We start from the raw sequence: 26,769 nt of genomic DNA, 5'->3' as shown, positions 1-26,769 counted from the left end.
GTGGACTCTTCTACAGTCAGACTCCCACTCTTGGAAAACACCACAAATCAGTCTAGAAGTAACTATCTGGAAGAAGGCAACTACCAAAACCAATCTCATTCAGGAAACTTGCCCAAGATGGAGGAGTAGGGTCCTGTAGTGGCAGAATTGGGGCCACTCTTACTTTTGTACGTGGCACCTACATATTATTGGTGCATTAGAAATGTGTTTGCTTTGGCCAGTTGCCTTCTGCCTCCAACTCAGGGCGGGAGCAGTGGCTGGCTTCACTTCTGCAAGGTGGCTTGAACTCCACTAGTTTCGATGCAGTGTGAAGAGAAGCCATAGATTCACCAGGCAATCTAGAATTGCATGGATTAGCATGAACAACATTTCTAGTGGTCTCAGCTTCAAAAATTCTATAATATTAATTTTGATATCCCTGGTGCTCTTTAAAGTAAAAGGGAAGGCTCTTGGCTAACCTCTCTCTGAAGTGAGTGAAACTCACACCTTCTGAGATGGCATCAATGGGCTTTTCCTTTCCAGTCCTTTAGGAAGTATAAGGGATGCTCAGAAGACACCTCCGGGTAACACATCCCTATGAAATCAAGTCCCATTTCCCCTGCTACACAAAATCATTCAGGTTAGGGAGCCATGTGGACAGAAGTGTGCACATACACACTTCAGGAAAACATATGGACATTATAGGCTGTCCAGAAGCTCTGTATGCGACCAATGTTAAACTGAGGGAAACAAAAGGCTAAAGGGCTGCTGGCTTCCTTGAGACAAACCATGCTTGGAGTAGTCGTTGCAGGAGGGATTCTGCCAGCCTCCCCCTGAAATCGTGAGAGAGATGTCTATGATGAGCACTTGAACAAAACATAGAAACACACTTGACTAGGACAGGTAGCAGGGATTGTAATTCACATATGGATATCAAAAGACACACAGGTAAAGAGACCGGGTAGGCAAAAAGGCAACAGCAGTAATGCAGCACTCCTAAAACTTTTCATCTTTTAAGGGTCCAGAATTGTAAAGTTAAAGAGTAAAGAAGCATTAGTTAAGTATGACAAGCCTTGTTCCACAACTCCACCAAGTTCAATTAACACCCCCCCTCAAAAAAAACCCTTCTCCTTTCTTCACATGACTTCCCCTCAATTAACACATCTGTTACTTTTCAACAAGTAGCTCCTGATTCAGGAAAGCACTTAAATATGTACTGAAGTCCATCCCTGGCAACAATTTAACAGATGCTTAAGCACTGTTTGAATAGGGATGTTTTCCTGAATCAAGGTCAGGGGCAGCAGCTTTGTATAATTTTTGATGGTGCCCAGAACAGGTCCAAGTCCAAGTCTCGTCCCCCACCTGCCTAAGGCTCTGTGAGGGAGTTTGGGTGCAGGCTCTAGACTGGGGCACGGGAGCAGGCTCTGGGAGGGAGTTGGGTGTGGGGTGCGGGCTCTGGGCTGAGGTCCAGGAGGAGGTGCACGGGGCAGGCTCTCAGAGGGCGTTTGGGTGTGGGCTCTGGGCTGGGGCAGGGGTTTGGGGTGCAGGAGAGGGTGAGGGGTGCAGTGCTTACCTCAGGCAGCTCCCAAAAGTGACCCGCACACCCCTCTGGCAGCAGCACCTAGGTGGGGGGGCCGGATCGCTCTCCACGCACCGCTGCCCACAGGCACGGCCTCTGCAGTTCCCATTGGCCGCAGTTGGCGCTCGAGGTGGGGCAGCGTGCAGACCCCCCCCCCCCAGGGGCCACAGGGACGTGCCAGCACCTTCCGGCCACTTCCGGAAGCAGAGTGGGCGGGCAGGAAGCGCCTTAGCCCTGTTGCACTGCCAGTGGTGGGGGCCGCATGCCCTTTTAAATTGCTCGGGGACAGCAGGCAGGGGATGATCCAGGGGAGGCAAGCGGGGGCAGCAGGCGAGGCCAGGGGAGAGACCCAGCCCCTAACTCTGGTGGATCCGGGCCCCCGTGCTCTCATATTGGTGGAGCCTGGGCACCACAGGCTCATACAATTCACCACCCATGATCAAGGCCATAAATAGTATAGGCTTGCTGGGCTTTACTTCTGTGGCCCCAATTCAGAGAACAACCAAATACAGCTTATTTAAAAAAAATAAAATAAAAGTAGATTAAGCGGTAGCTGACTGACACAGAGGGTAAATTTTGAAACAGATCGGTTAACCATGGTAACGAATGGGGAGATCAAATTTGATGGTTAACATGTTGTTCTTCTAAAGTGGTTGTAGAAACATTGAGAAACCGTGTAAGCAAACTGATGGCTTGACTAGGTCAGACATGTCACATTTAACATCCTTTATTCCTAGGGCAATTAAGTCATTCTGCTTCTTCAGCTGAAATTGTATTTTGGGACGGGGCTGGGGTAAGACACTGTAAACAACAACCAACAACAACAGGAAAATGGGAGAAATGGGAGAGAAGAATCTAGCAAGTTATAATAAATATTTACTTTTTTTGCATTGCAATCTTTTATTTTCATCTCACTGAAATACAATTTGCTTTACAATTAATAAACTGATAATTTGTTCCTATATAAATGGATTAATAAAAATGCAGAGATTACACCACAAGATCCATCATTCAAATATCCCAATAATAAGACTTAAAGTGATGCTGGCTAATGAGAGGGTAGAATGTGTAGATAAAAGATGTCGAGGCTCTGAGGGAAGATGCTGATTAAAGGAGATATTGACAGAAGCAGGTGATGCTTTAGTCTGAATCTGAACTGTCTTGCTCATTGGTTTGGTACTGGCAGATTGTCTCTTCCAAAGGAGTCATCGTGCCATCTGGTCGAACTCCCATTGGTTTTATAACCTCATCCCTGTAAGATTTTTTAAAAGTCTTAATTAGCATATGCACACATGCATCAATCCACTGTTTTATTATATATAGAGATATACACACAAACTATATTTTTATAGTCTTTAAAATAACATTTTAATGAAGATCTCCATTTTGAATAAGAAAGGGGAACAAAACAAATCCAAAACGGGGGTGGGGAGGACAGATAAAGACTTCATTCATGTAGGCCAACCTATTAAGCCAATTAAAAGATACAGGAAAAGTCAATGCCTGACAGACTCACCACAAGGAGCAGGTTCACTGTTTTAAATACATACACTAGCTTTTCTTCTGTGAATTCTTTAAGAAGAAAAGGTTGCCAAAGTTTCACCTGCCATTCTGGGCAACACACAATTAAAAGAGATGATTTGATACATATTATCTCATTCGGTGAAATAAATCATTCAGGAGAACACATTCTGCCTACACAACCTCTAGTGGTGCTTAAGTACTTGTTGATTCATGTTGAAAGTCAGCTTTTTTTTTTTTTTTTTTTTTACTATTGCTTTTGTTTGTAGCAGTTTAATTACAGGATTGACAGTCATTTTAATCTCTTCAAAGCTCCAAAGGCCTCTCCACAGCTAATCCAATTATATCTACTCCACAAGCCACAGCCTCATCTAAAGATGATTAATTATTGATTAAGCCAATCAAAAAGTATTAGCAAAGATTTATTTAATCCTCACATTTTATCACCTCATTTATTATATGTGGATTATGGAAAAGGCTGTAAGGTCAAAGATAACATTTTAATTTTCCATTAAAAAGCCCTTATTTTTAATTTTCATGATTTCATCTAAATGGTGTGGATGCTGGACCCTAATTTGCCTCCAATTTGAAAGGGAATCCCTTGAAACTTGTTTGTTGTTCCCAAAGACAGCCATAAGTTAAAGAGCAGGATTTAGTTACTCTCAGTGGGGAAAAGCTTTATTTCCGGCAACATTCTGCCTGCTCCTCACTCTCTCTTTAGGACAAATGAGAAGGGCTTTGTACAGAGAGTCAACAATCCCTCCTTCCAATGATGACTGTTACAGAAGCAGCTAGAAAAGCAACATGCTAGTTGCAGGGTATGAACAATAAGTCAGATATTATAAAGATGACCAATGCTCAAACAAGATACCAGAAACACTAGTTTTGAAGAGTCTCATCTCTCTCAATAGAGAAAGGGAAGCTATTTGCATAAGTGAGGCACTCAAATCACAGTCATTATTTGCACCAGACACAAACTCAGAGTGCTTTCTCCTCTGGCATTTTAGAAAAATGTATTTGCTGCACTATGTGGCTTGAGACACCTTGAACTCAAGGAAACCAGTGTGGTTTTGCAAGCTGGGCTGGGCAGACTTCTAGGTATTTGTGCAAGAGGTCTGCAACCCTTGCATGCAGACCAGTGACAGTATGGCTTCCTTACACATCTGAGTCTCCAGGGGGAGCTGGCAGGGGGCGGGAATGTGCAATTATGTACTTCCACTGGCTATTCTCTTCATGGAGGAGAGATAACTAGCCATGGACTAGGACTGATTCTTCCTCCCCTTCTCACTTTGGCAGTATGGGTTCTAGGCCTCTCCTGACCATCCAAAGTTCCAAACCACCCCACAGTAACTTGTGTACTTCAAAAGGGTAAAACGAGAAGGGAGAGGAAAAAAAGGACTAAAAGTAAAGAGAATAATTAGCAAACAAAATATGTGATGTTTGGGATGCCACAAAGCTAACTTTATGAGTCTGGAATGAGTACATTACTCAAAACAGAACTCGTTGGGTAGGTTTGCAAGAGGAGTAACTCCACCAATTGAAATAAAGCCGACTGACATTTGCATACAACAATCCTCATGCAGATCCTCAGCTTGTGTAAACTGTCATAGGTCCATGGAGGTCACCAATTTAGCACTGATTGCTTAGAGACCTCAATGGAGCTATGACAATTTATGCCAGTTGAGGACCTGCACCCTTTTGTTTAAAGTAAGGTAAAAGTCATCTTAGGGTTCTCCTGACAAATGCACACACGTCCAAGAAAATAATTTCACATCTATGCTATCACAGCTGTGAAGTGTGATCACTCCACATTATAGGAAAGAGATCTTACTTCCCACATGCAGTGGGTGGCAGTATGAATTTTGCTGTATCAATTGAATATATATTATAAATGCAAATATATGAATGTACATATTAATAAAATTTGTTTAAGTGTGTATGAACATCCTTGTAACCCCTAACAAGATCAAAGACTCTTGGCTGCACTACACATATTCCTAACACAAACAAAGCATTCTATTCAAGTATACAAGTAGAAAACACACCCTAATTAAGCAGCTGGTAAAATGCATTCTTTTCTCCACTTGCAGATCTCCCAAGTGTCCCTTCAAATTTACCTATACAAGTTTCAGCTTCCTGCTTGCCACTTAGCTTAATAACGATTCAAAAAATCATTCCCTTGTTTTCAAGGGTACTTATTTCTTGTCTGCTCTGTGTATGACAGGGCAGTATTGACACATGGAATTAATGACAGTGTCTGTAACGAAACAACTGTCATGCAAACACCAGTCTGCTCCTTTGATAACATGGCATGTTTGGGACCTATTCACCTCCCTATAATTGAGTACTACATAATAGTTCCAATCCTTTCATATAACATTATTTTGTTCTATGATTAGAAAAGGAGGGGGGGGGGAATCTATACACCATTACCTTCTTCATTCACCCCCTGATTAATGCTGTGTTTTTAATGAATGTGGCTGCTATTTAGGCAGGTTCTGTTACATACTTGTTTTGTTGACTTCTGTTCAATGTACAACAAAACCCAAGCTGTGATAATTGGGGACCATTTCCATCAGCAAAAGAATTCCTGCTATTAATACAAGGTTGGCTTGGAAAAAGCACCCTTACATTTTAAATTAGTCAATTAATATATAATTCTCCCATAATTTATAATGGAGAAAGTGTTAGTATATTTATCAGACATTTTAATTAGCATGGAATATTTCCAATACTGTTGGATATAAACAGATGGAAAATTGCACAATAGTGATTTAATGTGGCTAAATTTAGTCCTTTGCAACTCCGAAAGGTTATGTTAAATCTTTTTGTACAGATTGGAGAAGGTTTTGGAAGCTCAATCATACGACTTACTATGGAGAGCAAACTGATTCGCACCCAACAATTCTCATTGCTATAACAAGATGAGTTATACTACTTACTTACAAACAGGTTTTATTTGAAACAAATTCAGGGCTAACTCCAGCCACCCAACACCCTATCCAACACCTTGCCCAAGTAGTGTTGAAAGTTCCCGAGTGCTGTAGAGATTTCAAGGTCTTCCTTTTCCCTTGCATTTAAAATTATTAGAAATACATATATTACAACAACAGCAACAGGAAAGCATCCTTGTCAGGCTAAATTTGTACCAAAGTTTAGTTACTGTGAACGGAACAGAGAGCTTTTATAAAACCAAGACCAACACACTTATTTAAAAATCAAAAGATGATTTATGTTTAGGATAGGCTGTTATGGTTATATCAGATTTTTTTTTTAAATACTTCATTCCTATGTATTTTATGGATGCTATCCTTGTATGTATCCTGACTTCTGACGAGTAATGAGTTCACATTCTGTATGCCACTTTCCCTTTTTGTGGATTACAAAACTCCAGATAACACTTCATTTGTAAAAACTGCAGTTTAACCATAAAAACCTCAATACTTTTAAAAAGCCTCAGCCTGTACAAAGCAGTTTTTCAGTTATGTGCAAAAGAGTCTGAAACATCACAAACATGTATATTCACTCCTCCCCTTCACACTACCTATATTTATATGCAATAAAACTGGATGAATTAATTTTCTACCCAAACTTGGCAATAATAATTCGTTCTCACAAAATCAACTTAGATCAGCGTTAGCATCAAAAGATTCATTCAAGCACAACTGCCATACTGAAAAATTATAAGTAACTGAAAATAGCAGATATGCCATTGCAACCTTACCTATAGTCTAATATCCATTGCATTTCTCTCTCCTAGAGGGTTAATAACTTTAAAGATGCCAATAAATCCTTATCACCTCCTTCCAGCTCCATCATGCTTATCATTTAGTGTTACAAAATGCCATAAAATGGTTTCAGATATTTCCTTGTTGTATGCAATTATCTCCTACAACAGGCACTCTTCAATATTAATACACTACAAATACTAAAGTAATCAAAAAATGGACAGCTTCACAGCTCACAACATGTGCGTCCAAACACATGACTGCTTGTGAAAGTTTGTGCCCTTTTAAAAAATGGTGCCATGTTTTTATTTCCTAGGAGTGCAATCGGTCAGAGAACGCATTTTAAAAACAATAAATAAAATCAGATCTAGAAAGGTCTGTAATCAGATGGGATGATTTTGCCATTTTCAGTCAGTCAGGGACTTATCAATCCTTTATATTTTTCTTTACTGTGAGAATGCTAGTTCTTAAAGGGTTACATGCCATAAGGTTACATGCCCCACCCCACGTTTTCCTGTTCAATTTCTTTCCCTTTTAAAAAAACCCTCCCCCTAAATGATGAAAAGCATGCTGGTGCTGGAAGAACGTGATAATCATTTATTGGCATCTTTAAAGCGATTAACACTCTAGCAGAGAAGAGAAATGCAATGGACATTAAGATTGCAGTAGCATTTCTGCTACTTTCGATTACTTATAACTTTTTAGTATGGCAATATTTCCACAGCCAGCTTCCTTATGTGTTACTTCCTATAGTGACAACAGAATTAGCAAGTCTATCTAGAAGGAAGTACACCTGCCATTAGTGATCGGCTTCAAGGCCATGAGCTTCAGAACCAAGAAACAAAGAAGCTAAGAGATTGTGGTCCTAGACGTGTAATTCCAGCATAGAAGAATATTAGACTTTATAAAACTTCTGATTAATTTTCAAGAATTGTAGCAAAGCAGCTTTCAGTTTAATTTGTAACTTACAAACAACTGCAAAAACATTAGAGTGGGTCCCTGGTATACGTCAGGGTTGTGTTCTTGAAAAGGGCCATGGATACCGAAATGACATATACCGGGGACCCGCTCGTACAGCAGTGGCGTAGGCAGGAGGGGACACTTGGGTGGGCGGGCAATGACGGGAGGCAGAGGGGTAGGAGCAGCCTCTCCACCCCTCCACTTGGCCTTGCAGTATGGGGTGCAATAGACACTCTGGCCAGGAGCGCCTGGAAAAATGTGCTCCCCTGCTCCCCCCGTGCGTTTGGGGCTCGCCCTGCTCTGCCCATCTGGGGCTCTGTGGCTGGAGCGCCGGGCAAGCCCCCGACCCCCGCTCCGTGGCTGGAGCGCCAGGTGGGGCAAGCGCTGGGATGGGAGCAGAGTTGGAACTGGGGTGGGGGGGGTGGGCCTGGCCATTAAGTGGGGCTACCCATATCTGTTGCATATCCGTCGCCCATCAATAGGGGAACGTGTTCCGCTTCATGTTGGTGAGCAAATCTGTCGTTTGCAACTCCCAGTACAGTACTTCAAAGGACAGATATGCAAATCGGGACAGATGTGAATCGGAACACGTTCTTCTATTGATGAGCAACAGATATATGAAACAATGGATAAGGGGGAAGACGTATACTAGGGACCCACTGTAGTCAACTGGTAGCGTTAACTTTATGAAAAAAGTCTCTGCACTGAAAGGCTCAGAGTGCTGGCACATATGGCACATTTTTCCAAATAAAAAGGAGAAAATCCAAATCCTGTTAAAATTAGTTCCTCTTCTTGAATGCAAGACTGGCAGCTTCTGGTTTCCATTTAATCTCTCTACAAACTGACCAACTGCAGTAAGTTACATTTGGTTAAAAAACACTCCAGTCTCCTGTAAACAAGCTTCATTTCTTTTAGTTCTCTCTTCTTTTTTTATTTACAATAAATAAAAAAAAGGGAAGTGATTTTTTTTTAATTTGTTTTACAGCAGTGCCCAGGGGGTCAAATCATGACTCAGGACCTCTTGCAGTGGGCACTGTACAAACACATATCAAAACAGTTCCTGCCCTGAAGAGGTTACAATCTAAGGCCTTGTCTACACTATGGGGGTAAGTCGAGCTTAGTTATGCTACTGAGTTGACGTAGCTTAGGATGACTTACCACGGTGTCTTCACTGCACCGTGTTGACAGGAGACGCTTCACTAGACCCGCTAAATCGACACCTGCTGCATCAATTGCAGAAGTGTTGATCTCCCGGTAGTAATGAACAGGAGACAACAAGTAGATACGACAGACAGAGGGAAGCACAAGGTAACAGCAAGAGGATATTGGTCAACAGCATAAGCAGCGCAGACAACGCCCAGCTACCTAACCACTGTTACGCTTTTTGTAGGCATCATGGCAGGTGCCTCCAACCCTGTGAATTGAGAAGGCTCTTTCATCACAGTAATGTCATTCGCATTTTATCTAAATGTATTTTTGAACAGCTATAATGATAGCAACTCAAAAGCCTTCAGTCTTAAATAATTTCTCATCTCCAGTACAAAGTTTCCCTTTTAAGTTTCGGACAATAGGTAGGGTTATTATGATGTTCCTTAAAATGACCTCTCTTTTTACTACCCCTCTTTATCTTAATACTCTATCCTATTCACTGATTTTCCCTCACTGTTGCACATGTAATTCTATTAAAGTTAGCTATTTTCTTGTGGTCATCGCTTGTACATATTTTACTATTTTTTGATGATAGACAAATGCGTCTTTTTAATACAAACAGATGTGGGAAACAATTATTCAGTTACTGCACTGGTATTTCCAGACTGATGCACCTCAATTTTTCCCTTCCTTCACATCTGATTTAATTAAGTGTATTTGTTAATACCAAATCCAATGTTGCCATCCTCTCTCTTAGCATGGCACACTTTCTGATTGCAGAAAATCAAACACCCTTGCCCTGCCCCCCGCCCCACGGCGCTGCCCCCCACTCACTCCATCCCCCCTTCCTCCATTGCTCGCTCTCTCCCACCCTCTCTCACTCTCATTTTCACCAGGCTGGGGGAGGGGGTTTGAGTGCGGGAGGGGGAGAGGGCTCCAGCTGGGGTACAGGCTCTTGCTGGGGTGGGGCCAGGGAAGGGGGCTCCGGGCTAGGGCCGAGGGGTTTGGAGTATGGGAAGTGGCTCAGGGCTGGGGCAGGGGTGCGGGAGAGGGTGCAGGCTCTGGCTGGAGGTGTGGGGTCTTGGGTGAGGCCAGGGCCAAGGGGTTTGGAGTGCGGAAGGAGGCTCTGGGAGGGCATTGGGGTGCATGAGGGGGCTAGGGTGCAGGCTCCAGGCAGTGTTTTCCACTGCTTCTGGGAGCTGCCTGAGGTATGGCCCCCTGGTTCCCGGCCAATGGGAGCTGGGGCAGGGGCAGCACGCAGAGTCCCCAGCCTAGGGGCCAGAGGGGAGACATGTTGCCACTTCTGGGAGCCATGGAAAGCCAGGGCAGCTAGGGAGCCTGCCTTAGCCTCGCTGTGCTGCTGACCACAGTATTAACAGCCCATTCAGCACTGCTGACTGGAGCCGCCACGGTCCCTTTTCGACAGGGCGTTTTGGTTGAAAACCAGACGCCTGGCAACCCTAATCTCTCATTGCGTTCTTGACCATTTGAAAAAGTTATTCTTAAATAAAAAGATCTATGAAGATGTATGCAGCAAACCATATATCGCCTATCAGATAGCTTTGTAGTTTAAATTTCCTAGAAATACTTAGATTCTGTGCCTTTATGAACTTTGGCTCCAGTCCTGCAAATGCGAATATTTTATACATGACAGCAATCCCACTGAATTCAATGGGTTTGATGTGCATAAGTGTTTTTAGGACTGGGGCTTTTATGCATTTGAGAATAGCGCCATTAAATATTTTTAGGTGAATCAAACTCCTATGGCCCAAGCCACTAATAAACATAATCAGTGTTATATTAGGTATGAACTGGTACTTGAGAACTCCATACTTGTTTGTTTATAGGGGATTATGTTACTTAGATAAAGAGTTGCTCCAATATTCACATGTAGTGGAAGTGGAGGAAGAAACTGTTTCTGAGACATCCAAGGATGATGCACCAATTCCTAAATATTAAGTCAAGGGTGCAGATAGTTATAATCACTAAAATAGATCTGTTCTCTCTTGGTAAAGAGAGCCAATATGTTAAATCAACTCAATTCTTCTGCATTAATTTATATTTTAATACCATTTTCTTTTATGCTATTATCCTTATACAGATTGAAGTTCAATTTATCCTCATTTGGACTACAGCAAATCACAGCTGCAAACTCTCAGGCTTACTCACAGCAGTGTAAATCTAAGCCACTTTTTCCATTTGTGTTTCAGTTTGTAAACCTGTTAATATAAATTCATTTCCCACAGGCCATCCAATAGACTACAGATGGTAACAACTTTTATTCACTACTTGTGTGACCGGGGCTAGATTTTATCCAGCAACTTAGAAATAATAAATTTTGTCATTAGCAGTCTGCCAAGCCACCTAGTGCCTTACGGTGTCTTCCACTGCTGCGTCTCATCTTGATCCTTAGTCATTGGTGTATTTTACTCCCCAAACACTGTATACTCCCCACCTTTTCTCCACCCCTATTCATTCCATAATGTGACAGTCTCTTATGTTCTGTCCATACACTCCCCAACCCTCCCACTACTGCTTTCTCTACACAACCTTTGATTGCTTCTGTTAGTCACAGCAGCTTCCTCCTAATCTGTTCTGAACACAGTCCCTGCCATTCTGTCCCCGACTCTTGCTCTCCCCTCCAAGGTCAGGAAGTGAGAGCAGCACACCCACACTACTATCAAGAAAAAGACACTGTCTACAATCACTGCTACTTAAAAGTAACAGCAGTGAGACTGGAAAACACAGCAAACCTGTCAAAAAGCAAGTAGGTTTTTAGAGACTCTTGGTTTTTCAGGGTGTTTTATTATGTTGCGCAATGTTTTAAACCAGATTTCTGAAGCAACTCAATGTGCACCTGTCTCTCCACCCTGGCTCCTTTGCTTTGGCGCAGGGAACCAACCGTTTCCAAAGGTCCCATACACATTACAGTTTACATAGAGTTAGATGGAACAGTGTTAAATACAAGTTCTTGCTATCTGTCCAAGTGTAAGCATCATTTTCCTGTCCAGTGAAAGTAGCCAAAACGAGGGAAAAAACCGAACACTTAAGCATGTGGATAACTAAAAAGCAAGCAAATTGTCCCACCGACATGAATACACACCTCTGATAGAGTGAAGAACTGGGGCCTAAACCTCTCTCTTAAGAGGAGCTATGATTAAAAACATCCACTTTTTTTGTTTGGTTGTAGTATTTTGGATAGTGTTACATTACCTGGAAAGTTTATCAAACATGTTGACAAGTTTCATGGCTTCATATTCTTTTTGTTCTTCTGTCATTTCATCCATAGGGTTGGGCATTGGCTCCTCTACATGGCCAGTGATAAGATTAATGCTGTGATGGGGGGAAAAAAGAAAAGAAAAAAAAGATGGCTGTAGCATTTACATCTTTACATTTGCCAACAAAATTTCTCTTTTTCAATTTTGACAGATAACTGTTTTAAAAGTTAATGCTCCCTGGTAGCATTATAAAATGGTTTAACTCCTTCAGACAGAATTGCAAGTAGAATTCTGCAGTTCTTTTCATGGATGGCCTTCCTCCATATTGTTGGCTTTTTAATTTTTTATTATATTAGCCCCATGTTAAGTGCTCAAATACCCAAGTTTCACGAGTACTCATTATGCCTATGGGTCAAGACTCAAAAGAGGAATTCTATTCAAGGTAGGCATTTTGAGTTAAATTTTCTGGAACTATTACTTTTGGCACATATGGCCCAGTTCTGATGGTGCACTTTATCCTCCCTCCCTCCCCCCCCCCCCCCAAAAAAAAACAACAAAGTGATGGTGGGGGTACCTTAAAATGGCATCACCACTTCCTTTATTTCCTTCTCACACTCATTTTTACTGAACCAAGCTTTACTAAGATCAGAGGCTGAATTTACAGTACTGGCTGTTAGGAACCCCCTTCTCCCACGCATTTTTTACTTGTAAACTGAGAGTCAATTGGATATGGAAATCTGTGTTTTGTGACTGGACACCACAGCTTTAAAAAAAAAAGTATGACTTTTCAGAGCAGAATCACACTTCCAAAAATGAAATGAAAAATAATATTCAATAAAATAAAAATAAAAGTAGTAGAGGAAGTCACATTTAAGACCTTTTCACATAAACAAAATGGCAAATCCCAGACTACATGCTCACAAACATCTTTTACATTCAAGATGCCCATCATTTATTATCTGGAGATGACAGGACTGTTTTCAGGTCAGGTTCTTGACAAAGAGACCAAGAGGAAGATGTCCCCAAACTATAGGGAGATTGAAGTCTTCCGTCTCTTTTCTTCTCTTCGTGGTATATGTTGCTTTAGGGGGGAAAAAATTGTTGCTGTAACCTACTGAACTCCAGGAGATTTTCCAATAGGAGGGCCAAGAGAGGCCTGAATCTGCACATTTTTTAACATGTGTCTTTGAGAGAGTCTGAAACTAAAATCAAATAACCCTACATATATTTGTATCTTTCTTCCATTGAGAAGATTAGTAGCTTCAAGCAAGGCAGAGCAAAGCCATATAACAAGTAAACCCTACTCAAGCACTACAATGGGCATTTGAAATAACTATGCCTACTGATAGTATCCCATCACTAGGGCTCTACTAATTTCACGGCCATGAAAAACATTCACGGACTGTGAAATAAGCCCTGCCCTGTGAAATCTCATCTACCCAAAATCAACCGTGCTGGGAAGGGACATGACTTATTTTTCTATATAACAGCCATGCAGGGAAAGAACCAGATCCACCTCCACAGACAGTGCAGGAGTGAGCGTGGTGCGCTGCAGCAGCCTCAGGGGTGGGTTCCAGACTGCCACCCCCTGAAGCTTTTGCCAGGGCTCGGGGCGCTTGGGCTGGGGCCTGCTGTGCCCCACAGCCTGGGCTCAGGGCACCCTCGTTCTGGCACTTCCACCCCCGCCTACATATGGCTACTACCAGGGCTCAGGGCATCCAAGCTCTGGGAATTTTGCTCCCTCTCCCGTCTGGCTCCTGCTGGGGCTCAGGATGCCCGAGCTCCAGGGCTGCCGCTCCCCTTCCGCTCCCCCCGGTAGCTCCTGCAGGGAAGTGCCCGGGCTCCAACCGGGACTTGGGGCTTCCACCCCCTGTAGCTCCTGCCCAGGCTCAGGGCAGCCGCCCCCCGGGGCTCAGGGCTGTTGTCCCTGATGGCTCCTGCCAGGCCTTGGGGCTGCCACCCCCACTCCCCTGTGGCTCAGGGCTTCCACCCCATGGCTCCTGCCAGGGCTGGGGCACCCATTTTTCAAATTGTGGGGGGCCCCCGGGCACAGGCCCCATGGGCCCATGCATTAATCCACCACTGGCCCTGACTAGCAGCTAGGAACCCTTTGTTGGGCCACTCCCAGCAGCACTGGGGGATCGGACCTACCTCCAGCTCTGGGAGCCTCCTCCAGCTGCAGGAAACTCCGCAGCCCAGAAGTGAGTATGGCAATCCTACAACCCCCACACAACAGCTTTAGGACACACACACCCCCCCACAATGATCCAATTTTGGATCAGGACCCTCACAGTTACAACACCCTGAAATTTCAGGTGTAAATATCTGAAACTGACCAATTTTAAGACCCTGTGGCTGTGAAATTGACCAGAGTGAACCATGAATTTGGTAGGGCCCTACCCATCATATATCTAAAACTGGTTAATATGGAAACATCCCAGCCTAGAGCTAGGCAGTTCTCTATCACTTATCAAATTCATTGCAATTGATGAAATTATGGAGGCAACATTCAAGGATGAATAACAAAGACGAAGTTACACTTGAACCCCAGAAACACTAGATCAGAACAACACTGAAAACCTTTATAAAGTCTGTGAAAAACAACAGTCCATGTAAATACACACAACTCCAAAGTTGTAAGCTATGATGGACCCCTTTGACAAAGGGCAGAGAGGAGGAAACTCACTCAAAACACAGTGGACTGGGTGGTAGTAACAGGAAGAAAAAAAAATAGTACTGTACTTTGGCTTTGCAGATTTATATTCTTCAGTGTCTGTATCTTCATCATCCGAGTACCAATGATCTCCCCTTCCTCCTGCTAACAGGCCCCTTGCTGCCAGCAGGCCTGCTGCATTACCATAGCCTGTATACTTTAACAAGTTGTCAACTGCAAAGAGACAAAGATCAATTTATTCAGCTAGAAGTTAATTTAATTACAGTACAAAGTGCAACATTAGCATCATCTTTAAAATGGGTTTTAAAATCTAACTTATTTATATGGTGACCAGTATGCCCTATGAAATAGCTGAAAAAGGCAGAAGTGAGGTACTACATTTTAATTCAGTCCCGCAGTCAGTCGCTTTTGATTTTTTAATAAGCCATAAACATGGCAAATTTAAGTTTGCCTGTTTTATATCATTTTGTATTTTCAGGAGGCTGAAAAGCTGTGATAAGTGAAAGTGTGTATTTGAACTCTTGACAGGAAGGTGGGGTTCAGTGGTATGAATCAGGATTGGGACCCAGGAACTCCCGAAATTCTAATCCTGGCTCTAAACTCTGCTCTTTTTGTGGCTCATGTGAAGTGCTTTCCCTCCCCCAAAAAGAGGGCTTTATTTGGTTTGATAAATAACGTAGGCTGGGATTTTCAAAAAGTGCTTAAGAGTGTTAGGTTCCCAACTCCCACTGAAAAGCAACGGGATTGAGTCACCTAACTTCTTTAGGTTTCAGAGTAACAGCCGTGGTAGTCTGTATTCGCAAAAAGAAAAGGAGGACTTGTGGCACCTTAGAGACTAACCAATTTATTTGAGCATGAGCTTTCGTGTGGAAATCTTGACTGTAAATGCTAAGTATTACTACTGCAGCCACTATTAGAACAGCTTGTTTTATTTTCTATGCAAACCCAAAGAATAAAATAATTTTTTTAACATCCACTGACCAAAGATGCAACTTACTGGCAACATTTTCCTAAATGATCTAGAAAGTTCACTGAATCCTTTCATATTTGGTCAACTTTCTGTTTTCCATCCATCCATCCATCCTTCCACCCTCCCAACCCCCATCTTCACAGACAAAGTGCTCTTCATTGTTTATATTTGTGCTACTGTTATTTATGGCAGCTAATTAGAAAATTCTTGGTTGGTAGCATTGACAAAATTTCATGTTTTTGAATTTTGTTTTCATTATTATTGCTTGAAACTTTCACGTATTTCCATGTGATGTGGAAATTATTTTTTGAAAATGATTATCTTCCTTGAGAAATGTGGTTTCTTTTTAATCTGAGGTTCACAGTTATGGGCAAAATTCTGCTCAATTGACATACCCTAATCCCAGTGACTTCAGTGGGAATAGTCCAGTGAGGATTTGGCTTCAATGCTTCTCAAACTATGGATAGTATAGGTAAGTGACAGTGAAAGGATAACACTTTCTTGAAAAAAAAAAATGTTTCTGGTACACAGCACCATGCATATACTATTTACAGAGTACATAGTCCAGCAATCGCAGAACGTATCATGCTTAATGTTCTGGAAAAAGGCCATCCTATTAGTTAGAGAAGAAGAGTTTAGCCTCTCCTTCTGTAGTATTAAAGCTGGCCATTGTTAGAAGGGGAAAAAACCCACATAATTTATGCAGCCAGTATAGGAGAAAAAAAACAACAGTCAGTCACTTTTCTCAGTACAGCCATCTGAAAGAAAGACCACATGGCACAAAGCATTTTTCACCAAGCACAAACAAGGGTTTTCTTGTTTTCTTTTTTTTTAAAAAAAAAACAAGTGGTATTTTAAACCTACAGCAGATTGTTACTTTTACCCACAAATTCTCTGTGTGTGACACTAGCAGAATGAGAACTTGATGTGGGAGACAGAAAATCAGTTTCTAAGCTTTATCAACACAGAATCATCACTTGAAATGTAGGGCACTTACAAGAAGCCAGTTTCCAAATCCATTCTCTTGCATATCAGGCCAGTAGGGGCTTGGAGAACTGCAAATACAGTCTACTCATCCCTTATGGGGACTATGCTGCATTGCTATGCAGTGACCCCTTTGGCTAATATACAATAGAACAGATCCTGATGTTCTCCTAATGGAGTCCATTCAGCCTTCCGTATTCAAAATAAGGTCACTAAAAGGTAGGGTCTTAAGGGAGAATGAGCATTAAAAAAAAAAGGAAAGAGCACGAGATGCCACAGTATATTCCCAGGAGAAAAAGCAGGACACTTCTACAAGGGCAAAGGCCTAGACTTTGCATGGTTGTTCAAAAAAATTCTTTTTTCAAGCAGCAATTCTGAGAATCACCTTCTCTGAATGCAGAATTACAAAAGTGATTGTCCCTACATCTTACAAAGGTACTCCACAAGCATGCTTATGCCCAAGTCTGGTATTAAACAAGAAATTAAGCTATAAAAGCAATTGCTGGCATGCTCTTAGCAACAGAAACTCCAAGATCGTGGCTATATCTTGAAATAGGTAAATAGTAAAATTTGCACCAGTACAGGAGCCCTCTCCTCCCCCACTTAAGCCCTTTGTACAAGGTTTAATGAAGGACCTTGCACATTCCCTCTGCACTGGGGTGAAATCCAGTCGAACTTGGTAGTGATCAGAAGTAATTTACATATTAATATTTTGGGGCCTAGTGGTAAGAAAAAAGAATTGGTTTGCTCAGTCCAGATCCTGGTACCCGTTTTGTAGCTGCTCTGAACATGGAACTCCCATTGAAATGAAATAAGATACTTTGCTTCAAGTCAATGAGAGTTTTGGGAATGGAACAGCTACAGCAGACAGTTTACAGACAGAACTACTACAGCTGGTGCCATTGGCATTCTTAGATGAGGGGTCAAATATAGAAAAAGGCAGACAACCTAAATAATTCTGACACTCAGCAGGGCTGTGTGCAGAAGCTTGTTCTGCCACTCTATCAATTCCATGACAAACAGAAAATTCTAGTCACCTGGCTTGTAATTTTGGGTACATTTATCAGATTAAGAAATGATAGATTTATAAATGATTTTTTTATATGATGAAAAAAGCCCTTAAAGTAATTTTTTACTGTAGGTTGCTGTACTATAGACTAGGCTGTGGAAGTACAGTTATACTTTAACATTATTACTGGATTGGTACTAGATTTTTCATTAGATATCAAACTTTGAAAACAATGTTTTATGGTTTGAAGAGTTCATAAAGTATATTACTGAAAAGGAAGATAACCATTAAATGTGTGTCAGGAAAGAGTTTGGATAATCAAGGTATTTAGTCTGAACTGATCACAATTTATTTCCAGTAAATTATGTTACATCTTTAGAATGTAAGATCTTTGAGGCATTGACTGCTGTCTTCCTGTTTGTCTCAGAAGCACCCGGCACATTTTTGATACTAAATAAATAAGGCTAGAATCTTATTTGTCAATTAGGACTCCAGTTCTTAACTGAAGCCACAGATCTCTGGAAGGCAATTAAAATTTTATTTTCAGTCTTTTTTAAAGAAGATATTTGAAGGACACACTTTCACCAACACAGAATTAACTTGGCCATTAAAAGGTGTTAATTTCATTTAAAGAGTAGAAATAAAATCTATTTAATATTACACAGAAGCATGGTAGGTGTATGTGCTGTCTGGAAGCAGACAGAACAATTAGTCAGTTGCAAGATCTGTGTTGAACTAAATGACCTGCAAGAGGGAAGCTGGGGGGAAATATGTAAAGTAGCATAAAAAAATTTCAATAATTTACAATTACTGTTGTTTAGTTAGAGTGGCCAGACCCCAAAAATGAAGCTCAGTTTTGTCAGTATACATTAATTATGATGTTAGCACTATGTAATGTCCCATTGCACAGTAACTATATACATGTAGATAGAAAATGGAAACCATTATCTAATATTTGATTAATGATGAAAAACATTAGGCATGATTTTAGCAGTATCACAAACAGTACTTTTAAACTAAAGGACGTATCTGGAATTGGGAGGGTTACAGAAATAAGAAGATCCTCCAAAAGTCTTGCTGTAATTAGAATAAAAGGAAAGGAACAAAATTGATTTATACCTCTCTCCTTACAAAGGACAAAAAGGAATTCTGCTGCAATTTGCTTTACTCCAAGGTCGACATGTGTCATAAGGCGCACAAGTTTGTTTCTCACTGTTGTGCCAACTTCAGGACGATTTGATACATCTCTTAATGGAGGCAATACCTAGTGTTACAAAAAGAAAAAGTGAAAACCATACATTCCTGGCAGAAGTTAATACAGTACATGGAAAGGAAAAACATTGCAAACTTTGATTTCTTGGAAAATAATGTATGGAACAAGCTTAAAATCCCACCCATGCAAAGCAGCTGCAAGTTTATAAGTAGGATATCTACAATATAAAGCCTATCTTGCAAAGGTGACTAGAGCCCAGCTAGCTGCATGGGTTTCCTGGGACCTCCGCAGACAACTGAACAAGACACCCGCCTTAGAATACATTTGTTTCCTCCTTCTGCCACCTTTATCCCAAATAATATCAGGGCTCTAGCCTATGTCTCCAATAGTCTTCTTGCCAAGAAGAGCCAGAGAAAGGGTACAATGAGATTGGATGAGGAGATCAGTGAGGGAGACTAGAACTGGGAGCCAGTAAGGTGGAGGGGGGGCGGGACAGAGAAGAGAGAGTGAGAGATTGATTGGATGAGGAGCTGAGAAAGGAGACTGGGACAGGGCTGAGAAGCCTGAGGAGTGGAGACAGGGACTGGGAAGGCAAGGAAAATGGGACTAGGAGAAGATGTCAGGGAATGGGAAGACAGCACAGACAACAAAAGGTTGGAGGGGATGGGGCTGAGGGTGAAATGGGCAGAAGAGCTTGTGCTCACTAGAACAAGCCAACATTCTTCCAGACCTTGGAATGGAATCCAAGATTCCTGATTCTCACCATCCCTCTGCTATCAGCAAATATCTGTGAAACTCAATGGTAAAATGTGCGTCTCATCCCCCTCTAGTGCTGATCCACATGAAGGATGACAACTTTGTTACTCTGTTTGCTTAAGTAGCAGAGATGTGCACAGTGGATCCAAAGGTTCCAACCCTGCTGACGAGCCATGTGGGTGTCAATAGGATTCCACATGAGAGAATTTGTTTTTTTCAGTTTGCTATTTTTGGCCCTTTTGGGCATACGCATTATGATCATGAAATTAGAAATTGCATCCTAATACATGCACATGAGGGGGCCATATTAAGACAATCTTAATTCTGGCATTTCCTAACTTTTGAGTGCTTGACACAACCTCAGTACTGCACGTTTAATGTAGTGTGTGTGTAATAATCAAAACATGTTCATAGGGAAATGACTGTCGTATGAATATGGGTTCAGGTGGGGAATATGCAGCAAGTACCGATTTCTTGAAAGTAAAAGATCAGGTTTTCATTTAAAGGTCCCTAACAACAAAAAGGGAAGAAGAAAAGATGCAGAGAAGATATGTGGTAGAACAAAGAGCTAGACTATGATTTCAGGCACAGCCCTGAGAAGGGTGTAATTTGGAAGCTGCATCATCCTAGGAGTAGCCACAGGAGACACTGAGAATCAGTGATGAAGCTAGGACTCAATTTCTATTCTGCTTCCTCCTTGCTTGGCAGGGGGGCATTTTGAAAAGTTTTTCCATTGCACTTTAGCAGATAGTTAAAATTGCAGAAGTCTTTTTTAAACATGGGATGAAATTCACCCCTAGGCAGAGGGCCAACATGGAGCTCATGCTCCACTTAAGACCTATTTTAAGGGCTTAAATGGTGCACAAGCCTTGAGCTAGCCCTCTGCATAGGTATGAATTTCACCTTGGTTATACAATTTACACACAGCAGTTAAGTCTTAAAGCTCCAACACCATTGACTCATTTCTGCTGATGTATTGTAATTTATGACTAAAGCTCAATTGAAGGGTACCAAAACACGGATGGACTGACTGGCTTCCATACAGTTGTAGTGCTATTTTATTAATTATGGGGCAAATTTGCAGAAGTGACTAATGGATTTAGACACGCAAGTCCCATTAGGTTTTTTTGAAAAAGTCCTCCTATCTCATACACTACAGCTTCAGACTCCGCCCTAATGTTGCTGAATTGAAGGCTCTTGGCATAAGCCATGGAAGTTAGGCCCATGCAATTGAATTAAGCCAAGGACCCATGGCATCTTCTTGTAACTGAAACAATTTGTCCAGTTCCCCTCTATATTTTAACATTACAGAGGTGCCTTGTGGTTACATCCCAAGTCTTACATTTTGTATTTTTAATTTGAAGGAGAATTTAAAGTTCTTCAGTTTGTCAAATATTTTATTGTTGGATTTTTATTTGCTGATACAATAATTTAAGTCATTGTCCTGCATTTATAGGGTGACATTAATGTTCATTCCCTTTATATTACTTTGAAATCAAATCATGACATTGCACTGAAAACACTTAATGTAGATCAATATTTTTGTCATTGAGCTGACAGAAGGTAACAAAGACACTGCAGTTGCTTACGGATGTAGACATCTTTAAGAGAAATTTTAAAATCCAAGTTGCTTAATATTCAAACATCAATGTTCTCTGTGCTGTAGAAGCCTGAAAGATTCTGCTGCATATTTTATTTTCAGATTTCTAAATTTATATCTGAATCTTACCTGAGCTTTGATAAACTTCCTGATGTTCCGATGAGCTCGACAACATTCTGTTAGTAAACTGAGAACTGGAGTCAGACCCTCTCTGTAGCTGCTTCCCTAAAGTGGAATTATAAAAAAACAAACCAAACACTGGCTGAATTACAAGAGTCAGACAAGATTATATTTTATATATTATATGCATTCAGTATGGGTGTGCTTTGCTTGAAACTTTACAATAAATAATTAATGTGGCTAATTTAGTATACAGTCAAGTGGAAAAGAATAATTCTTATGTCTGCAATGACAGATTTTTCCTTCTCAGTATAATCAAAAATTCTTAAAAATGTCACCAACATATAAACTGTTACTAGTTTCACCACTCACTGCAGGGACAGCATTTCCATTAAAATCTTTTCTTTCAAGGGTTTATAATAATCTTACGTAAAGTTTCTCTCTAAATTAAATCTTTGCACAGAATATCTCATCATGAAAATACATTACTATACACAATTTGAAAAAAATGATTATGTAAACACACTACCAAAATCCTCCCCGAAATTCATAATTTCGGAATTCATTCAGTAATTCCAAAGGGACTGTTACATAAACTGCAAATTTTCAGACTAAAATTAGCTTTTAAGACAACCTAGTTTAGTTCCCTTGGAGGTCATAAAAATATTTACAACTGCTTTGTATTTTGAACATTATGTGCAGTGCACAATTTAATGGTGACGTTTCAGCCTTCAATTCTCCTTGTGTTTTGGATTTTGGATTCACATTACTTCAACACATTTTGTCCAGTAAAGCATTTAGGCTTAATCCAAAACCCAGTGGGCACTGGATGAAAATTTTAAGTATACATTTAAATTATCTGCTGAACTCGGCCCTGATCAAGTTTTGCTGACCTTGCTTTTCTATACATAGATGGTATTCTCTGCAATGCTAACAGAAATAAAAAGTTGTCAGTAAAAGACGACATCTCAGCCACAAGAGGCAAAATGTTCCCATCTACTGCCCACACACAGTTGTCACTTTTTATAACCACAACCATGTTTTAAACTTTATTGTATTCAAGGGATCCAGAATCAACATCACATTAGAAACTGGGTTGGAAATCAGTATGGTTTTATCATCGGTAAATAAATTCTATTTGATTGAGTGGAAAATTCTCTTCTTAGCTTTGCTTTTCCTTGTTATTTTAATATTGATGTAATGAGAGAAATGGGTTTTTCTTTATTACATCGCATGCCTCTTGACATTTTTCATAAATTTATGAAGAATTCTACATTAATATAATTATGATCACATGAACTTTCAAATTCCAGAATGAGTCTGACCTGCAAAATTACTGAATTTCACATCATTCTCACCCCTTAACGTTTTAAAGTTCTGGAGTAGAGATCTGGAGTTCTGATTCAAGTTTGTTTCTACTCTTACTAAGAGGCATTCCTTTTGTGAAGTCCTTCAGTGTCACACATACCTTGTCTATTCTTTTCTCCATGAAATCCAGCAACACTTGAATGGCATCCATATTCATACCATTATATTTCAAAACTGTTTCTTCTTGGGTTGATGGATTAATGAGAACATCCAAACAAGAAACTGGAATATTGCTTAAAAGGTTGATTGCATTACTGAAAGAGATTTTTATCTAGTTAGTGCTTTGATAACATATTACATGCTGTACCCAAATCATATAAGTAATTTTAACACTGACTGAAAAGTATATGCCATTACCAACACTGTTTATGTGCTTAAAAATAGACAGTGTAAGGAACTGAAAATGTAAAGCAGAATACTAACTATGCATAAACACCTACAGTTTATTTAAGATACTTAACATTAGTTCTTAATTCTCTATTCTTTCTAATTTCTTACAAGATTACCCATGTTGTGTTTCTAAAGGAGGAGAGGCAAATATAGCTGCTTTTCGTTACTTCTGGCTGCTTCAGCACCCCTGATGTCAGCAGGTACTGTATATGCATAGCTAGAAGAACTGTGTTTATTACATTATTGATGCTGCACCCAGTAGGGGGAACCCACACATTGGTTTTCCGGAGGTCACATAAAATGTCTTTTTCCTTGAAATTTACAAGTTTTAGCTTTACAATACTTAAAGTTACAATAATGACTATCGGAATATTTTAAAAACAGTTATTTCATCCTCCTTGAAGAGGCAGGGGAGGAAGTCTTAAATGCTGTTCATATATCAGCACCTTTACTTGACTTCTCACGTATGGGAGATATTTAAGGCTTTTTTTTAAAAAAAAAGCCAACTGGAGTTCATTTCCTCAAGTGCTGGATTTTAAAAAGTGATAGTTTTAGAATCCCCAAAACAGCGAGGGTCAGACTGCAATACCCTTACTCATGCTGAGTAGTAACTTACTTCATAAATAGCCCCAGTGACTTCAAGCAGACTACTTGTGGCAGAAGGTACTATTCAATACAAGTGAACTGGACTGTGTCTTGATTTTTAAAACCATACTTAAGTCAGTTAATGCAGACTAATATTTATTTAATTCAAGAAACTATACCACAGGGTCCTTTTGTTATGGGAAACCACGTCAGAGTTTTACTTCATGAATTTCTGCTTTATGGTCTGGTTTATTTACCTTTTCAATCAGAGAGCCTTATTCTGCTCTTTTGACAGAACAATAAAAGTTAGATTGTATTTATAAACTTCCCCAATACATTGCTATATAGTAGGTGCTGAAAGAGAAGCACCCTCTCCATATTTACTGACGACTAACCAGCGTTTAGCAAAGTTAACAACAGATAAATCTAGAAAAGAGTTAAGAAATATTGTAGAACACAGACTCTGAAGACTACACTGCCAAAAAACAACCATGGCAGTGAGTATCAGAGTCTGGGTCTACAGACTTGAGCTCAAGGGGCTTGCACTACGGCGCTAAAGATAGTAGTACAGATGTTCTCGCCCAGGCTCTGAAGCCGAGGGAAGAGGGGGAGTTTCAGAGCCTGAGTAGGAATGTCTACATGGATATTTTTTGTGCTGTAGCGCAAGCCCGAGTCTGTAGGACACTGAGTCTCAGCCCATGCAAGGATGTTTTTTTTGCTGTGTAGTTGTACCCTTATAGTCCTGCTAATCATAAATATCAGTGCTTGAAAAGTAGTGAATAATCTTGGCCTCAGAGTCCTCAAAGCTTTCAGAAGCCTCTACTGAAGTTAAAAACAAACACAAATCTAGCTAGGTATTACTATTGCCCCCCATCTCCATAGTATCTTGCTACTTGATATTGTGGTTCTAGTGAAAAGTCTATTGTCTAAAACTTTCAAATAAGCAGATAATATTGTTGTGAATTTGTATTAGAAATTGTATTTTTGTTGCAAAAAAATGACCGTTTTCCCCCACAATATTAGCTCCCTCTCTAAATTTTGATAGTCTTTCTATTATTTTACTTTCCTTCAAAGCAGCTCTCTCTTTTAAGCAATCTAAAAGTATCCAGTTTCCAGCCACTCATACAGCAAGAAACAAAACAGAACTCAATTCAACAAATATTTGGTGGCTTCAGCCTTTTCATAGAAAGTCCCCTTTTTACTGGTTTCCTATTAAACAACTGAGTTCCCAAACACCTACAAAATTAATTTTCTGGATCACTGTGCCTGAGCTATTCTTTTCAATAAATGAAGCCCAGCTTTCTGATCTTTGTCACTTCACTGACAGTTTTATTTGTGGTAGAGGAGTGTATGAAATTCTCCAGCTACCAGGAAGTCAGTGACTATGCACAGATCTGCACAATAGCGTTTGCATTCCTACTCCAGGGGGTAGAAATACTGCGTATATTACTCTCCCCTTTCTAGCTTCCTAGAGATCATTAATCACTGGGACATGACATCCACCCACTCAGACTCCCAGCCCCCTCCTGATATGCAAATTCAAAAGCAAAGGACTATTGAGCATGGCTGAATGCCTTGATTAAAACCTTGTTATTGGGCTAAAATGGCACTCGCTCTAATATGTGGTGCTTTAAGCTTCTCATATTAAAGTGAGAAGCAATGATATTACAGAATTGTATTAACAGCAACAAAACAATACAGGTACTAAGTTAGTTAAGGTATTTTCTATAGAAAAACTTTCACTTATTGGTTAAAAAAAATCAAGTTGTGGTTAGTGCTTATGATGAGGGAGCAAACCAAACCATATTTCAGGTTTGGTATTTCATTTGATGTTAGTATAAAATAAGTTTATTTTGAGCTCAAATGTTCATACAAGGGCTCCTTAACAGGCTGTCCAAGTCCTGCATTTGGACACTAAAAATCAACATTTATAGGTGTAACACTCAAACTTACATGCCAACAGTAGATACTGATCTAAGCATCCACATGTGGGATTTACTCATCCTTTTAAAAATAACCACTGTTGAAAAGTGGGACACTCAGCTGAAAGTGTTGTTTATACCCTGAAGAGGGACTATAAAAATATGTTTGTGCCTCAAAGATGCCATACAAAATGTACTCAATTTTCAAATAGAAACTTTTTTGTAACTGCCAGGCCTGCAGACTCCATCTGAAATCTGGATTCTAAAAATCAAGCTCTCTTCTCTCTGGTTTGTGCCTCATTTCCAGCAATAAAGATTCTACAATTAGAGTCTACTGTAGTTCAGAGTCCTGTTGCTGAAACATAAACCTGAAAATAAACCAGCTCATACTTTTTTATACCTAAACTGGCTCAGCAGTGCTATCAGAAGTTAAAGAGGAATAAATAAAATATATTATTAATAAATAATTATTAATAATACATAATAATAATAATTGAAAACTCTGATCTGGAAAGTAACATTTGTGTTTAATTACGACTACACCCATAGCGGACTAATGGGGTATTCAAGCTCCCAGAGGTTTATGAGGGGAATCCCCCTGGGCTAAAGCCACCCCGTTCCAAAATTGCTTTATTACACAAACATTTGAGTGAGGAAATGCCACATTCATGGTTGCTTATGAAGTCTTAACTTTGCCCCCTTGTGTGTCCAGTCTGTGCACTGGATGAGATGGAGGTCCGGGGGGTGGGGGGGGAAGGAAGCATGAAATCACATAATTAAAGACTGTATCATAATGCATATGCACAAGGGGACAGAACTGATGTTCTGCAGGCAGTCTTAAGTCCGGACTTTCTAGTGCCTGACTTTGCAACTTAAATAAATGTTCTTTTAACAGGTTTTTTGTATGCAGTTTCCTAGGGGGTGGTGCCCCACCAGACAAATATCACCTCCTCCCCTCATCACGCAATATCAGCGGGATTTGAACAGTCAGTACTTCAGTACAACTTTTTATTACTTAAGCTACAGGACTAGCTACGTTAACTG

General features: G+C 40.4%; 1 protein-coding gene across 1 annotated transcript in view; it reads right to left on the bottom strand.

Moving 5' to 3' along the window:
- Positions 1-2,433: 2,433 nt before the first annotated feature.
- Positions 2,434-26,769, bottom strand: part of RIC8B (RIC8 guanine nucleotide exchange factor B) — a 58,707-nt gene continuing 34,371 nt past the window's right edge. Inside the window, exons 5-10 of the mRNA XM_048832245.2 lie at positions 22,929-23,082; positions 21,470-21,565; positions 18,891-19,035; positions 14,877-15,021; positions 12,130-12,249; positions 2,434-2,810 (exon numbers count right to left, since the gene is read on the bottom strand). Of these exons, the coding sequence (XP_048688202.1) occupies positions 2,699-2,810; positions 12,130-12,249; positions 14,877-15,021; positions 18,891-19,035; positions 21,470-21,565; positions 22,929-23,082 (772 nt within the window). The 3' untranslated portion in view covers positions 2,434-2,698. The remainder of the gene's footprint in view (positions 2,811-12,129; positions 12,250-14,876; positions 15,022-18,890; positions 19,036-21,469; positions 21,566-22,928; positions 23,083-26,769) is intronic.

Source organism: Caretta caretta, chromosome 1 (assembly GCF_965140235.1).
Source record: "Caretta caretta isolate rCarCar2 chromosome 1, rCarCar1.hap1, whole genome shotgun sequence".
Taxonomy (NCBI): domain Eukaryota; kingdom Metazoa; phylum Chordata; order Testudines; family Cheloniidae; genus Caretta; species Caretta caretta.
The sequence above is the reverse complement of the archived record's forward strand: the minus strand, read 5'-3'. Positions and strand labels throughout refer to the sequence as shown.